Here is a 15,810-nt window from a genome sequence, read left to right as displayed (position 1 = left end):
TGCAGCAGCAGCAGCATCTCAAACTGCAACAGATGGCAGGCCTCTTCAGTGCGTCACACACCACTTTGCAATGAGCTGGAGGCAGTACGCGTTTTGAAAACACATAGTTAATTGTTTGAAAGCTGAACGTTTTAACATGTATTATGAGGCATGTCTTACCTTGCTTCAAAGCAGCCTATTAGATCTACACCACTCCCATGTGCGCTGCCCTTTTGACAACGGTGTTTTCTGCTAATTGCATTATGGAAAGAACATTTGCGTGTAGCCTACTGCCTTGTGCGCATCGCTGAGCTTTATAATGTGAAGAAATAATAGTTCATCAACATTTGAAGATAAACGCTCTGTTCTGTTGCCCTCATTGCTTTTTAAGTATTTAAAAATACATTTTTATGTAGCTTAGGCTTACTGGTTGTATGAATTTGGGCTCTATCTTCCCACAGCTGTCCCAGTCGGTTTGGAATAGGCTATTCCTCGACAAGCTGACCAATAGAATAGGTCAACTTTTCTACTATGGGGGATAGTAGATTGGCGTAGGCTAGTGATTTGGCTGTTTGTTACTCCTCTTGTTGGCTGAGGAAAAGTAAATGTTGGCAGTTATTCGAGCATCTTCAAAATGCGCATCAGAATTCAGTATGAAGGACTACACATTGTTGCATGGTCAACATGTTCTGTTAATATGAATTACCATAATCCAAATGCGATTTCTGTCATTCTGAGCAGTGTGGGTGGACGCCCTAATCAGGTTACACACCCAATGGATATGGGTCCGGCAGATTTATCAAATGTCCGGTAAATTAAAATGTTGCCGGCCAAATGTCCTGTCCACATTTCCCTAATGGAAACCCTGATGTGTGGCATGTGTGTTCCTCCTCACCAGTCCAGTTCCTATCCTTCCAGTGTGTGTGTTCCTCCTCACCAGTCCAGTTCGGTCTCTTTCTGCAGTCCTCTCTGTGTGACTCCCAGTAGGTCCTCCTCCAGCTGTCTGACCCGGTCTGTGGCCTCCTGCAGTCTCCTCCTCACCTCCTCCCTCTCCTCTGACAGGCCCTGGGAGGAGCGTAGCAGCTCCTGCAACCACACCACAGGCAACTTCAGCTGTCAATCACACTGTTAACCAATCACAGGCCCTGTCGGTCAGTCCGGTTAGACCAGAGGTGTCAAACTCAATTCCTGGAAGGCTGAGTGTTTTCTGTTTTTTGTCTTTTCCTTTCAATTTGTGATCAACTAAGACCCAGACAATGAGATGAGGGGAGTTCCTACCTAATCAATGACCTTTACTGATCAATCAAGTAGAATGGAGGGAAATTCTGCAAATGCTTGGCTTTGTATTGAGTTTGACCCTCTCAATCAAAATGCTGTGTGATTACGAATGACGATTGGCAATGTTCTGAAACAAGAGACAACCATGAGAACCAGTTGGAATCTATCTATCCAGTATCTTGTACCTGGTCCTGACAGTGATCTCCCCTGTTGGAACATGTTGAGAAGTAGAGGACATTAAATCACCCACAACACACTGCACCTGACAGACCAGCACGCCTACATAAACACCCCTCCATCACTCAACACGCACACACACGCACTTGTGCATCAGACAGACAGGCACATCCCATCCATCAAACATACAGGTGCAGTATATACATTTGTATTTGTTTTGGGAAACACGTGCACAGTGTCACACCCAGATGTCATGTGTAGTTCAGGTACAGCCCGCTGGCACCCTGGAGGACTGTATGATTTCAACTGTAGCCATTTGGGAGACACTTTAGCAGCGCAAAATACCTTATAAAACATGTTGTCGTAAAATTAGCAGCCGCAAAATATGTACTTACATTTTCATGGTCCAGCTAAAGGATATTTTCATCAGTGCTGCACTAAAGGGCCATGGTGAATATACTGAAATGTTCTTGTGTACTGCACAAATGAACACGTGTACACACACACACACACACACACACACACACACACACACACACACCACTTATTTCATAAGAGAAACCCTTGTTGAATGAAGATTCTGACATTAATAAACTATGTACATTTTTGATTACATCGATTTAGTACTTCATAAAATTACCAAGTAAGAAATCTCTCAAAGCTGTCTACCACACACACATTCCTTTTACTATCCTTGTGCGGACCAAACAACTGATACCCATTCAAAATCCTATTTTCCCTAACCCTAATTCAAACCCTATACCTAATCCCTAACCCTAAATCAAACCCTATACCTAATCCCTAACCCTAATTCAAACCCTATACCTAACCCCTAATCCTAATTCAAAGCCTACACCTAACCCTAATTCAAACCCTATACCTAACCCCTAACCCTAATTCAAACCCTATACCTAACCCCTAATCCTAATTCAAAGCCTACACCTAACCCCTAACCCTAATTCAAACCCTATACCTAACCCCTAATCCTAATTCAAAGCCTACACCTAACCCCTAACCCTAATTCAAACCCTATACCTAACCCCTAACCCTAATTCAAACCCTATACCTAACCCCTAACCCTAATTCAAACCCTATACCTAACCCCTAACCCTATACCTAATCCAAACCCTATACCTAACCCCTAAACCAAACCCTATACCTAAACCTAATTCAAACCCTATACCTAACCCCTAAACCTAACCCAAACCCTATACCTAACCCCTAAACCAAACCCTAATTCAAACCCTATACCTAACCCCTAAACCTAATTCAAACCCTATACCTAACCCCTAAACCTAATTCAAACCCTATACCTAACCCCTAAGCCTAATTGAAACCCTATACCTAACCCCTAACCATAATTCAAACTCTATACCTAACCCCTAACCCTAATTCACACCCTATACCTAACCCCTAATTCAAACCCTATACCTAACCCCTAACCCTAATTCAAACCCTATACCTAACCCCTAATTCAAACCCTATACCTAACCCCTAACCCTATACCTAACCCCTAATCCTAATTCAAACCCTATACCTAACCCCTAATCCTAATTCAAACCCTATACCTAACCCTAATACAAACCCTATACCTAACCCAAACCCTTAACCCTATACCTAACCCAAACCCTTAACCCTATACCTAACCCTAATTCAAACCCTATACCTAACCCCTAAACCTAATTCAAACCCTATACCTATCCCCTAGGCCAAACCCTATACCTAACCCCTAACCCTAATTCACACCCTATACCTAACCCAAACCCTATACCTAACCCCTAACCCTAATTCAAACCCTATACCTAACCCCTAAGCCAAACCCTATACCTAACCCCTAACCCTAATTCACACCCTATACCTAACCCCTAAGCCAAACCCTATACTTAACCCCTAACCCTAATTCACACCCTATACCTAACCCAAACCCTAACCCTAACCCCTAACCCTAATTCACACCTTATGCCTAACCCTAATTCACACCCTATACCTAACCCCTAACCCAAACCCTATACCTAACCCTAATTCACACCCTATACCTAACCCCTAATTCAAACCCTATACCTAACCCCTAACCCTAATTCACACCCTATAACCTAACCCCTAACCCTAATTCACACCCTATACTTAACCCCTAACCCTAATTCAAACCCATACCTAACCCCTAACCCAATACCTAACCCTAATTCACACCCTATACCTAACCCCTAACCCTAATTCAAACCCTATACCTAACTAACCCATAAGCCTAAAATATACTTTTTCCTTGTGAGGGATCAACAAAATGCCCCCACCTGTCCAAATGTTCCTTTTTTACTATTCCTGTGAGGACCTCTGGTCCCCAAAAGGATATTAAAACACACACACACACACTAGGAAAAAGCACCAGGGGGCAGTAAGAGACTGGTTCCATTTCATCAACGTTCTCCCCTAAGTTTCCTCCACTCTCCTTCCCTCTTCTCATCGTCCCTGCTTCCCTCCTCTCTCTCCTCTCATCCTCCCTCCTCCTCTCATCCTCCCTGCTTCCCTCCTCTCTCTCCTCTTATCCTCCCTACTTCCCTCCTCTCTCTCCTCTCATCCTCCCTGCTTCCCTCCTCTCTCTCCTTTCATCCTCCCCCTATTTCCTCTAGTTTCAGTGGGTTAAATCTTACGTTGCAGGTTAAGTCACATGGAAATGTTTATTCACTGGTACTTCAAAATGGTACTTCAAATAAATTACAAAATTGAAGTCACTCTCAGCAGTTGTAGTAAGATGAGAAATGAGAGAGTGAGAAAGAGAGAAAAACAGAGAGAAAAAGAGAGACGGCGAGAGAGAGAGAGCAGTGCCCCTAGTACATTGGCGTGACTGAGTCATGTTACTCCCTAAACTGGGCAGGGCCTTCCTTCACCCAGGCGGGTTTGCAGACAACAGTCTCTCATTCCACACGCATTTTAAAACAAGTTACAAGTGGGTGGCATTGTGAGTGTGTGTGTCAGTGGGATTGAGTGTGTGTCTGTATGGGTGAATTAGAATGTGTGTGTGGGGGAGGAGGAGTGGTCTGTGTGTATGTGTGTGGCCTTGACGTCATATTTGTTCACTCTGTGGTTGAGATGGCATTGCCCTGATGCCAGATGCCTGGGAGACCGTGTCCAGTTAGCGTCCTGGCCCAGTGAGTCAGCTCGTTAAAAAGGGACAGAGAGACAGACACAAACACGAAACAAACAAAAAAATATGACACACTGTGCAAACACAGTGCACACACACTTCTTTGTGTGTTCAACCATGGACACAGATCATTCATAAACTTCATTAACGTTGATGTTTTCAACCTGTGATCACTGAATAGGAACTGGCACTCAGGTTTCTCTCTTCTGCTCCCTCGCTCTGTACAGTCTCCTGTGCTACGTATCTCTCTCTCCCGTCCCTCACCTGGTTGTGTGTGTGTGTAGCAGGCTGCAGGTCTCTCTCCCTCACCTGGTTGTGTGTGCGTAGCAGGCTGCAGGTCTCTCTCCCCTCCCTCACCTGGTTGTGTGTGTGTAGCAGGCTGCAGGTCTCTCTCCCTCACCTGGTTGTGTGTGCGTAGCAGGCTGCAGGTCTCTCTCCCCTCCCTCACCTGGTTGTGTGTGCGTAGCAGGCTGCAGGTCTCTCTCCCCTCCCTCACCTGGTTGTGTGTGCGTAGCAGGCTGCAGGTCTCTCTCCCTCCCTCACCTGGTTGTGTGGGCGTAGCAGGCTGCAGGTCTCTCTCCCCTCCCTCACCTGGCTGTGTGTGCGTAGCAGGCTGCAGGTCTCTCTCCCTCCCTCACCTGGTTGTGTGTGCGTAGCAGGCTGCAGGTCTCTCTCCCCTCCCTCACCTGGTTGTGTGTGTGTAGCAGGCTGCAGGTCTCTCTCCCTCACCTGGTTGTGTGTGCGTAGCAGGCTGCAGGTCTCTCTCCCCTCCCTCACCTGGTTGTGTGTGCGTAGCAGGCTGCAGGTCTCTCTCCCCTCCCTCACCTGGTTGTGTGTGCGTAGCAGGCTGCAGGTCTCTCTCCCTCCCTCACCTGGTTGTGTGGGCGTAGCAGGCTGCAGGTCTCTCTCCCCTCCCTCACCTGGCTGTGTGTGCGTAGCAGGCTGCAGGTCTCTCTCCCTCCCTCACCTGGTTGTGTGTGCGTAGCAGGCTGCAGGTCTCTCTCCCCTCCCTCACCTGGTTGTGTGTGCGTAGCAGGCTGCAGGTCTCTCTCCCTCCCTCCCTCACCTGGTTGTGTGTGCGTAGCAGGCTGCAGGTCTCTCTCCCCTCCCTCACCTGGTTGTGTGTGCGTAGCAGGCTGCAGGTCTCTCTCCCTCCCTCACCTGGTTGTGTGGGCGTAGCAGGCTGCAGGTCTCTCTCCCCTCCCTCACCTGGCTGTGTGTGCGTAGCAGGCTGCAGGTCTCTCTCCCCTCCCTCACCTGGTTGTGTGTGTGTAGCAGGCTGCAGGTCTCTCTCCCTCCCTCACCTGGTTGTGTGTGCGTAGCAGGCTGCAGGTCTCCCTCTCCTGCTCTCTCTCTCTGTGCAGCCTCCTGTGCTCCTCCTGCAGCTGCTGCTTCTCCTCTTGCAGGTGGTGCATGGTCTTCAACAGCTCCCTGCGCTCCTGCTGCGCCTCCTCTACACGCTGCTTCTCACCAGAGGATAGAAGAGGAGACAGTGTACCAGTAACATTTAGACGGCTATACTGTATCTGTGTGTATGTCTGTGTGTGTGTGTGTGTGTGTGTACCTCCAGCACACTGCTCTTGGTGGTCACCACCAGAATGTCTGAGTTGCTGTCATCCTCGGTAACGGTAAGACAGTCCTCGGTGGGCGTGGCCGAGCGAAACAGGAAAGGTGTGCTGGCGCCTCTGATGTCACCCGTGTGTGTGACGTAACAGAACTGATAAAACTCCCCGTCACTCTTGGGAACATAGTACCCTGCAAAGGGGGAGACCGAGTTGGAAAAAGTTAGGAAGGGCCTGGCATTTTGAGACCGTATCGTCAGGTGAATTGGTTGCGTTTATTTCGTCTAGAGTATTCATAAAGAGTATCAGAGTAGCACAGGGATGGGCATTTGAAATGATTTAACTATTAGAATAATATCATTACTTTTTCCTGGATATCCAGATAGTCAAAATACATGTTTTAAAGATTATTATTTTTTTTAAATTATACTTCAATGGAGACTTGCTCACTGGACTCTGGAGGAAGCTGGTGAACTACACTCTTCTTGCTTCAGCAGAAGGTGGTGGAGGGGCGGGAAAGGAGGAGCAGGGGCCGGTGTGTGTGACCAGGTGCCCAACTTTGGTTTTAGAAGTGGGTGGGACATCATTTTTTTTGTTTTTTTGACCAGTCGGATAAACACTCCAAAGCCTATCCGACTGCTCGGAGGCATCCTCATGGTCCTAAAGCACACTGTTGCCTCGTTTTGTATCACATTCTCAATAATAAAACTGAGGTTGTTGACTACATCAAATTGTTGTAAAGTAGCTAGCTTGCTACAGTAGACAGTTAAGTTAGCCAGCTAGCGAGCTAAAGTAGCAATGCTAACAGTCTTTTTTGCTGCGCTCCTCATCCTTGTCTACAACAACAGCCTACCTGTTGGTTGATCATTGTATCCTGCTTCTTCTCATTTAGCCTAAAATCTTTATCTTCTGAAGCCTCTGACTGTAAAGCCTTGACCGACAACAACGACAAGCTACAGGTGTGAAACGGGTGTGTAGGGTAATGGTGCGTCCTTTTTTTTAAATGGGGCACCCTCGTAAAAACTGTCATTAAACTGTTGTTTTATTAAACTGTTAAATCTAATTGTCTATCCTTATAGGCTATTGAGCAACGTCACGTATCATTTGATTTCATTTCAGACAAAGCCTTTTCATTGTTAAAATAGGCTACTCTCTCAAGTAACCGAATATTCACGTCCGTTCAGATATTCAAATAACCGTGTGCCCATCCCTTAGACGAAGTGCTGATCTAGGATCTGGTCCCCACATGCCCATATCATCATATGCATTATGATCTAAAAACGCAAAAATGAACCATAGATCAGCACTCTGAGAGGCACTGTGAATCCGGACTGTCTAAATCTAATGTATATAAAATCACTCATCTTCTACTCATAGTAAACACATCATTCAATAAGAGTAAAAGTCCAGTAATTCAACTGCACTGTATTTGAGGTAAAGATCACTGTCAGTGATATAAACACATGCAGAAGTCACAGAGTTCCGCTGACAGCACAGAGACCATGTCAGCCCCTGTAAAACCAGATCACCGGCCCTCCATGTAGTGTGTGTGTAATATCCCTACACACACACACACACACACACACACACACACAGAGAGACAGAGAGAGAGAGAGGTGTTCAAGTCTCTGACCACGATTGCGGTTGTATTCCATCAATAAAATAAGGTAGCTGGTTTAATATAGGGACTGTTAAATCATGAGGTTACCTTCATATACCACAGTGCTTCCCATGCTCGGTGTGTGTGTGTGTGTGTACGTTCCTAAGTAAGTGTGTGTGTGTACCTTGGAACACCACAGCCCTGTGTACGGTGCTTCCAGGTTGGTAGTCTTGCGGCATGGGAGACCACAGGAAGGTGTAGTAATCCCTCGCTGTGTTCCAACCCACCTACACACCCAACGCAGGAGGACAGGCTACAGCTAAAACATACACACTGGCATATTGTTCTCACACCAACACAGGACACACAGCAAGACTAGGATCTCACAAATACCTGTTACGTACCTTGTTAATCATAATACAAAAGAGTGGTATTGCCCAAAGCAAGATCAACAAGTTGAACAGCCCAGCAGCCGAAAAGTGAAACGTACACTACCGGTCAAAAGTTTTTGAACACCTACTCATACAGAGGTTTTTCTTTATTTTGACTATCTTCTACATTGTAGAATAATAGTGAAAGACAAAACTATGAAATAACACATATGTAATCATGTAGTCACCAAAAAAGTGTTAAACAAATCAAAATATATATTTTATATTTGAGTCTTCAAATTGCCACCCTTTGCCTTCATGAATGCACATTCTTGGCATTCCTTCAACCAGCTTCACCTGGAATGCTTTTCCAACAGTCTTGAAGGAGTTCCCACATATGCTGAGCACTTGTTGGCTGCTTTTCCTTCACTCTGCGGTCCGACTCATCCCAAACCATATCAATTTGGTTGAGGTCGGAGGAATGTGGAGGCCAGGTTATCTGATGCAGCACTCCATCCCTCTCCTTCTTGGTAAAATAGCCCTTCACACCGCCTAGAGGTGTGCTGGGTCATTGTTCTGTTGAAAAACAAATGATAGTGGGACTAAGCACAAAGATGGGATGGCGTATCGCTGCAGAATTCTGTGGTAGCCAAGCTGGTTAAATGTGCCTTGAATACTAAATAAATCACAGACAGTGTGACCAGCAAAGCACCCCCACACCATAACACCTCCTCCTCCATGCTTCAAGGTGGGAACCACACATGTAGAGATCATCCGCTCACCTACTCTGCGTCTCACAAAGACACAGCGGTTGGAACAAAAAAAATCTCAAATTTTGACTCCAGACCTAAGGACAAATTTCCACCAGTCTAATGTCCATTGCTCGTGTTTCTTGGCCCAAGCAAGTCTGTTCTTATTATTGGTGTCCTTTAGTAGTGGTTTCTTTGCAGTAATTTGACCGTGAAGGCCTGATTCACACAGTCTCCTCTGAACAGTTGATGTTGAGATGTGTCTGTTACTTGAACACTTTGAAGCATTTGTTTTGGCTGCCATTTCTGAGGTTGGTAACTAATGAAGTTATCCTCTGCAGCAGAGGTAATTCTGGGTCTTCCATTCCTGTGGTGGTCCTAGTGAGAGCCAGTTTCATCATAGCGCTTGATGATTTTTGCGACTGCACTTGAAGAAACTTTCAAAGTTCTTGAAATGTTCCGGATTGACTGACCTTCATGTCTTAAAGTAATGATGGACTGTTGTTTTTCATTACTTATTTTAGCTGTTCTTGCCATAATATGGACTTGGTATTTTACCAAATAGGGCATTCTTCTGTATACCCATACCTTGTCACAACTCAACTGATTGGCTCAAACGCATTAAGAAGGAAAGAAATTCCACAAATGAACTTTTAAGGCATACCTGTTAATTGAAATGCATTCCAGGTGACTACCTCATGAAGCTGGTTGAGAAAATGCCAAGCATGTGCAAAGCTGTCATCAAGGCAAAGGGTGTCTATTTGTTTCACCCTTTTTGGTTACATTGTTACATTGGTTACATTGTTCCATGTGTGTTATTTCATAGTTTTGATGTCTTCACTATTATTCTAATACGTAGGCAATATACAAAATATAGAAAAACCCTTGAATGAATAGGTGTTCTAAAACTTTTCACCAGTATTGTATTTCACAGCCGAATTGTGATTGGCTTTCTAAGTTGAAGATGGGTTTGTTTCACATCATGCACACCAGTCCTGTTCTCATTCTCATGTAACAGTAGGCTAAACAAAAATAATGTACCACAAACAATTACAGGGATGGAAACATTTATTTTGAAACCACAAACCCTCCCTCACTCCTTGCCAGTTCTCCCCTCTCTCCTTGGAGAGGCTGGGAGGAGGTGTGTGTGTAAGTGCTGACAGAGGGCAGCAGCAGAGCCTAGTTTAAACGGGAGAAGACACAGAAGAGAAAGAGGTTCTAATTTTACACATACTTCTAAATGGTGGGAGAGAGATGTAATCATATCAATGTCGCCCCGTCACTTGAGGAGCGCATTTTCACATTCCTCGACAACGAGACACTTAAGGAGCGCATTTTCACATTCCTCGACAACGAGACACTTGAGGAGCGCATTTTCACATTCCTCGACAACGAGACACTTGAGGAGCGCATTTTCACATTCCTCGACAACGAGACACTTGAGGAGCGCATTTTCACATTCCTCGACAACGAGACACTTGAGGAGCGCATTTTCACATTCCTCGACAACGAGACACTTGAGGAGCGCATTTTCACATTCCTCGACAACGAGACACTTGAGGAGCGCATTTTCACATTCCTCGACAACGAGACACTTGAGGAGCGCATTTTCACATTCCTCGACAACGAGACACTTGAGGAGCGCATTTTCATATTCCTCAACAACGAGACACTTGAGGAGCGCATTTTCACATTCCTCGACAAACGAGACACTTGCGTTCAGTCTGCATTGTCAATGCAGCACATGCAACAATGTTGATGACAACGATGCTGTTTTCACTTTTCTTCTTAATATAAATCCACTAGTGTTCTATAAATTACACTATAATTTTGTGTTTCTTACATCAGCAAACAGCTATTTGTTTTTTCTTAGCAAATTGGGCCTAAATCTAAGGCTAATTTCTAGCGAGCTAATAAATGAACTGGGTCAGAGCAAACATAACAAGCTATACAGCCTGATAATACCAGTGATGGTGTAGACCTACAGCCGAATGTTTTTTGTGCAACAGTATCTTCTAAATCAAAGAGGAATACACAAAGCAAGAATGTTAGCTATAAAGTTGCTAAGAGAAAACATTAAATGTAGCCAAAGATTATAGGGTCCCCTAGGAAACACTTGTCAACACTTTGGTTCCTACCCTGTCACAATAACTCCTCCCTGGCATTTTAATTAGTTGTCATGTCAAACACCGTATTCAAAAGTGCCCACTATTATATTCTAACTATAGAATTAGAATAATAGTTATATGTCCATGATTCCAACAGTTCACCCAAGTGTTTTGCTCTAAACCACAAGTCAAACTGCAACATTTGGTAAAAAAATAAGGCCTAGATTGTTTGCCCATATCGTGGACCCTACATGGCAGTGTGGAAATTCTCTCAAATGAGTACAGGAAGTGCACAAATGTATGAAAATGCTGAATTTTTGTGGGGATGAATTGAACAGTATAAAACAATCAGAATTGAGAAAGACCCATTGAAATACATTAGAATGTATGTGTTGCTACCCTATGATCACACTACTCATAAAGCACATTTAGAACTTATATTATTCAAAAACAAAAAGCACTGACAAATACAGTCAACAACAAATAAAATACTGTGATATGATATTTTGGCCATAGTCGCCCAGCCCTACCTTGATGACAACATCCACTATTAATGAAATAACAATGTTCGGAGTGATGATGATTGTTAGTTTGATGACAATGTTCTGTGCGAGGTGATCGTGTTTTTAGTATGTTGACAGTAATTGGTGTGATATTATAAAGTAGAGTAATGCATGTAGGGCCTACTCAGAATGCAGGTGAAATTCCATGTGATAATAATAAATATCTAACTCTATTCAGGTGAGAACATTATTTATACCCAAGTGTGTGTGTGTGTCTCTGTCTGTGTGTCTTTCTGTCTGTGTGTCTTTCTGTCTGTGTGTCTGTCTGTGTTAGTCTAAGTCTGCGTTTCCCAAACTCGGTCCTCGGGACCAGAAAATATCCCCCAGCAACACCTATCTGTTCTCCCTTCCTCCTCCCACCTCCCTCTGCACATTGAATAACCACACCACAGCTACTGGAAACATCTCTGTAGAAGGAAATAGGCCAGGATTTCCCAAACTCGCGACCCCAAGGGGTGCACGTTTTGGTTTTTCCCCTAGCACTACACAGCTGATTCAAATAATCAACTAAACATCAAGCTTTGGTGTTAGGGAAAAAAACAAATGTGAACCCTTTGGGGTCCAGAGGATCGAGTTTGCGAAACGCTGGTCTACGGGGAGGTTTAAACACATCAATTATTTGCTAATTGTATAGTGGAGGGTTGCAGGTGACTGGAGTTTGGTTTGGAGTGTTCAGACTCAGGAGTGATGTTATAAAATAACCACAGATGAAGCTGCCATCCATCACCAATTAGAGGGGTATGCACACGGTCCGATGACACGTTAATTACACTCTTACTGCACGGGTTTCTCCCAGCTACATGCCACAACTCCACTACCTCCTGAATCAGGGACTTTTCCAGAGGTGTGTGTTTTAAATCTTAAGAGTTGATACAAGTCAATTTAAGCTTCTAATTGCATTAGAAGAAAATAGGTCTTAAAACTTAACTCTCATTCCAATCTTACTTTGTTTGATATATGGATAAGTGTGATAAGTGTAGGAATATTATCATAGTATCATCAAGGCCTTGTGATGCCAATCCCAGGTTTTAGAAGACAGTATTAATGACAGTATACAGCCAGTAGGGGGAGCCTGTACCTAACCTACATATTTTGTGTCAGAGAGCCTCAGGGTGTCTGTGTGTGTGTCAAGGGTAATGTGAGTAAGTGCCCAAGCAGCTGTGCTAGATATATGTGTCTGGAGCTCTCTCAGTAGTGCAATCACACACACACACACACACACACACACACACACACACACACACACACACACACACACACACACACACACACACACCACAGCGAGAGCCGGGGAGGATGGGGGGAGGGGTAGTGTCATGGCACAAGAGAAAAGCATTAGAAGATAAAAGTGTGAGAAGGGTGAAAAGGGAGGGAGGAGTGTTGGGTTGAAAAACGGACATTTTTTAAATAATTCCTCCTGTGGCTGAGTTTCACTCTTTCATGCCACGCTTTTCATGGGAAAAGCCTACCACCTCTAGCTGCGGAAATACACAGCTCTTTATCACACTCCCAACGCTTCACCATGAAACAGTTTTCATTAGTGCAGACTAACCATCTACATTTTCCAAATAAACCCACCATCTTTATTCCTTTTTAATTGAGCTGGGTGGATTTGAAGTAACTTCTTAAAAGATGATAAATTTTGGCTTTTTGTCTTTACGAGACATTAAGCTTCCTCGTTCACATTTCCTGTTAATTCAGTGTGAAATTTGATGGCCCTGATGAAAGAGGAGATATATAGAGAGGGGGGAGGGAGGGAGAGAAGGAGAGGTGGAAGAGAGAAAGTGAGAGATGGAAAGAGAGAGAAAGAAATAAGGATGTGTGTGTGGGGGGGGTTGCAATGAAAAATAAAGATCTGTTTAGACCAGAGAGACCGACCAGAAAATACTCCCCAGCAACACCTATCTGTTCTCCCTTCCTCCTCCCACCTCCCTCTGCACATTGAATAACCACACCACAGCTACTGGAAACATCTCTGTAGAAGGAAATAGGCCAGGATTTTCCAAACTCGGAACTCGCGACCCCAAGGGGTGCACGTTTTGGTTTTTGCCCTAGCACTACACAGCTGATTCAAATAACCATCTAAATCATCAAGCTTTGATAATTTGAATCAGCTGTGTAGTGTAAGGGCAAAAACCAAAACACTGAAATAGAGAAGAGAATCAGGTTGATGAGAATCAGGCCAATCTTCTCGTTGGAGACACGACGAGGCCTAACGGCCAATCTTCTCGTTGGAGACACGACGAGGCCTAACGGCCAATCTTCTCGTTGGAGACACGACGAGGCCTAACGGCCAATCTTCTCGTTGGAGACACGACGAGGCCTAACGGCCAATCTTCTAGTTGGAGACACGACGAGGCCTAACGGCCAATCTTCTCGTTGGAGACACGACGAGGCCTAACGGCCAATCTTCTAGTTGGAGACACGACGAGGCCTAACGGCCAATCTTCTCGTTGGAGACACGACGAGGCCTAACGGCCAATCTTCTCGTTGGAGACACGACGAGGCCTAACGGCCAATCTTCTCGTTGGAGACACGACGAGGCCTAACGGCCAATCTTCTAGTTGGAGACACGACGAGGCCTAACGGCCAATCTTCTAGTTGGAGACACGACGAGGCCTAACGGCCAATCTTCTAGTTGGAGACACGACGAGGCCTAACGGCCAATCTTCTAGTTGGAGACACGACGAGGCCTAACGGCCAATCTTCTAGTTGGAGGCACGACAAGGCCTAACGGCCAATCTTCTAGTTGGAGGCACGACAAGGCCTGACGGCCAATCTTCTAGTTGGAGGCACGACGAGGCCTGACGGCCAATATTCTAGTTGGAGACACGACGAGGCCTAGCGGCCAATCTTCTAGTTGGAGACACGACGAGGCCTAGCGGCCAATCTTCTAGTTGGAGACACGACGAGGCCTAACGGCCAATCTCCTAGTTGGAGGGTCATGAGGCTACATTTAGGCCCAGTGACGACTGCATAGGATGACTGCATAGCGTCTGATGAATCAATGCTCTATACAGTGTGAGAAGTACTGATGCAGAGCTAAGGGAGATCTAGTGTCGCTCACCCAGTCTTTGGGTGGGGTGTAGCTTAAAGATGCCCACCGGTCGTTGGGGGGTGGGTTGTAAATAGGGTAGGGTGTACCTTAAAGATGCCCACCAGTCTTTGGAGTGGGGAGTGATGTAGGATGTGTGTGTTTGTGTTACCTTAAATATTCCCACCCAGTCTTTGGGGTTGGGGGTGATGTACGAGGTGAGGGTGTAGCAACACTCCAGTGCCTCCTGGGGCAGGAAGCTCTTCCCAACGTTTTGGAAGATGACATGGGCAAAGTTTGATGTTTCCATGACGCCGATGACACTGCTGGGCAAAGAGCCCACCACCTGGAACGATGACATCATATCCTGTTTGTCACTTCATTTGTCCGAACTGCAGGGAAAATTAGTAATAGAGAGAATTTGGGAAAGAATATAGGGAAGGGATATGAAAACATTTCTGGTTGGGCATGCATACCCCCCTCCTCCTCTCACACACACACACACACACACATCATATTGACATTTTACCCATTTACAATCAAATGTAAATACATGCTAGTGAACTGACATGTAACATGGAAGAATTCCAAGCCTGCCTAAACATGTTAAAATAACGACATGATGGCAAACAGACTGCATGAGATCATGTCAAATAAAAACCACAATATATGCTTCCAAAAGCTGAGTGATCGCCCAAACAAGGACGGCCAAATGTAACATAGCCAGCACAGGTCTCATTTACCACAGGCGAACGGGGAGTTGCTAACTATAGCTAGGTAGCGAGCTAATATTCCCTTGGCATTTTCCAAGAGCCTGTATCTGACACAAACACGCTTAAGATGATTAGCTAGATAGCTATAATGTTCGCATATATAACGTTGCCCTAACGTAACTATCATGTACATTGACAACTGGATCGATTAAGATCTCCGCATTAACCTTCAAGGGCCTTGTAGCTAACTAACGTCACGTTGGCTAACGGATCTGACAACAAACTAGCTTATATTGTTAGCTAGCTAGCAATAATCTCAGTGTTAGCTATAGCTATACGTCTTGCTAGTAGGCCAAATCCCCTAGCAATATGACAATCACAGATATTTCTTCCGCTTGAATCGATTCATTACCTGTCTTACGAATCCAAACTGCGACAAATTGTGTTTTGAAAGCCAAATGTGTCAGTCCAAACGCGGTTGTGGAAATATCTTCAACCCCCGTTGTCAAAGCATTGAAGATGCTGATGCTTTTC

General features: G+C 45.0%; 1 protein-coding gene across 1 annotated transcript in view; it reads right to left on the bottom strand.

Moving 5' to 3' along the window:
• Positions 1–15,810, bottom strand: part of LOC115128655 (tax1-binding protein 1 homolog A) — a 41,498-nt gene extending 25,688 nt beyond the window's left edge. Inside the window, 6 exon segments of the mRNA XM_029658716.2 lie at positions 917–1,065; positions 5,881–6,039; positions 6,141–6,331; positions 7,923–8,025; positions 14,736–14,955; positions 15,689–15,810. Coding sequence (XP_029514576.2) covers positions 917–1,065; positions 5,881–6,039; positions 6,141–6,331; positions 7,923–8,025; positions 14,736–14,927 — 794 coding nt within the window. The 5' untranslated portion in view covers positions 14,928–14,955; positions 15,689–15,810.

The sequence above is a fragment of the Oncorhynchus nerka genome, linkage group LG4, assembly GCF_034236695.1.
Source record: "Oncorhynchus nerka isolate Pitt River linkage group LG4, Oner_Uvic_2.0, whole genome shotgun sequence".
NCBI classification, from domain to species: Eukaryota; Metazoa; Chordata; class Actinopteri; order Salmoniformes; family Salmonidae; genus Oncorhynchus; species Oncorhynchus nerka.
This window is presented reverse-complemented; position numbering and strand designations above follow the sequence as displayed.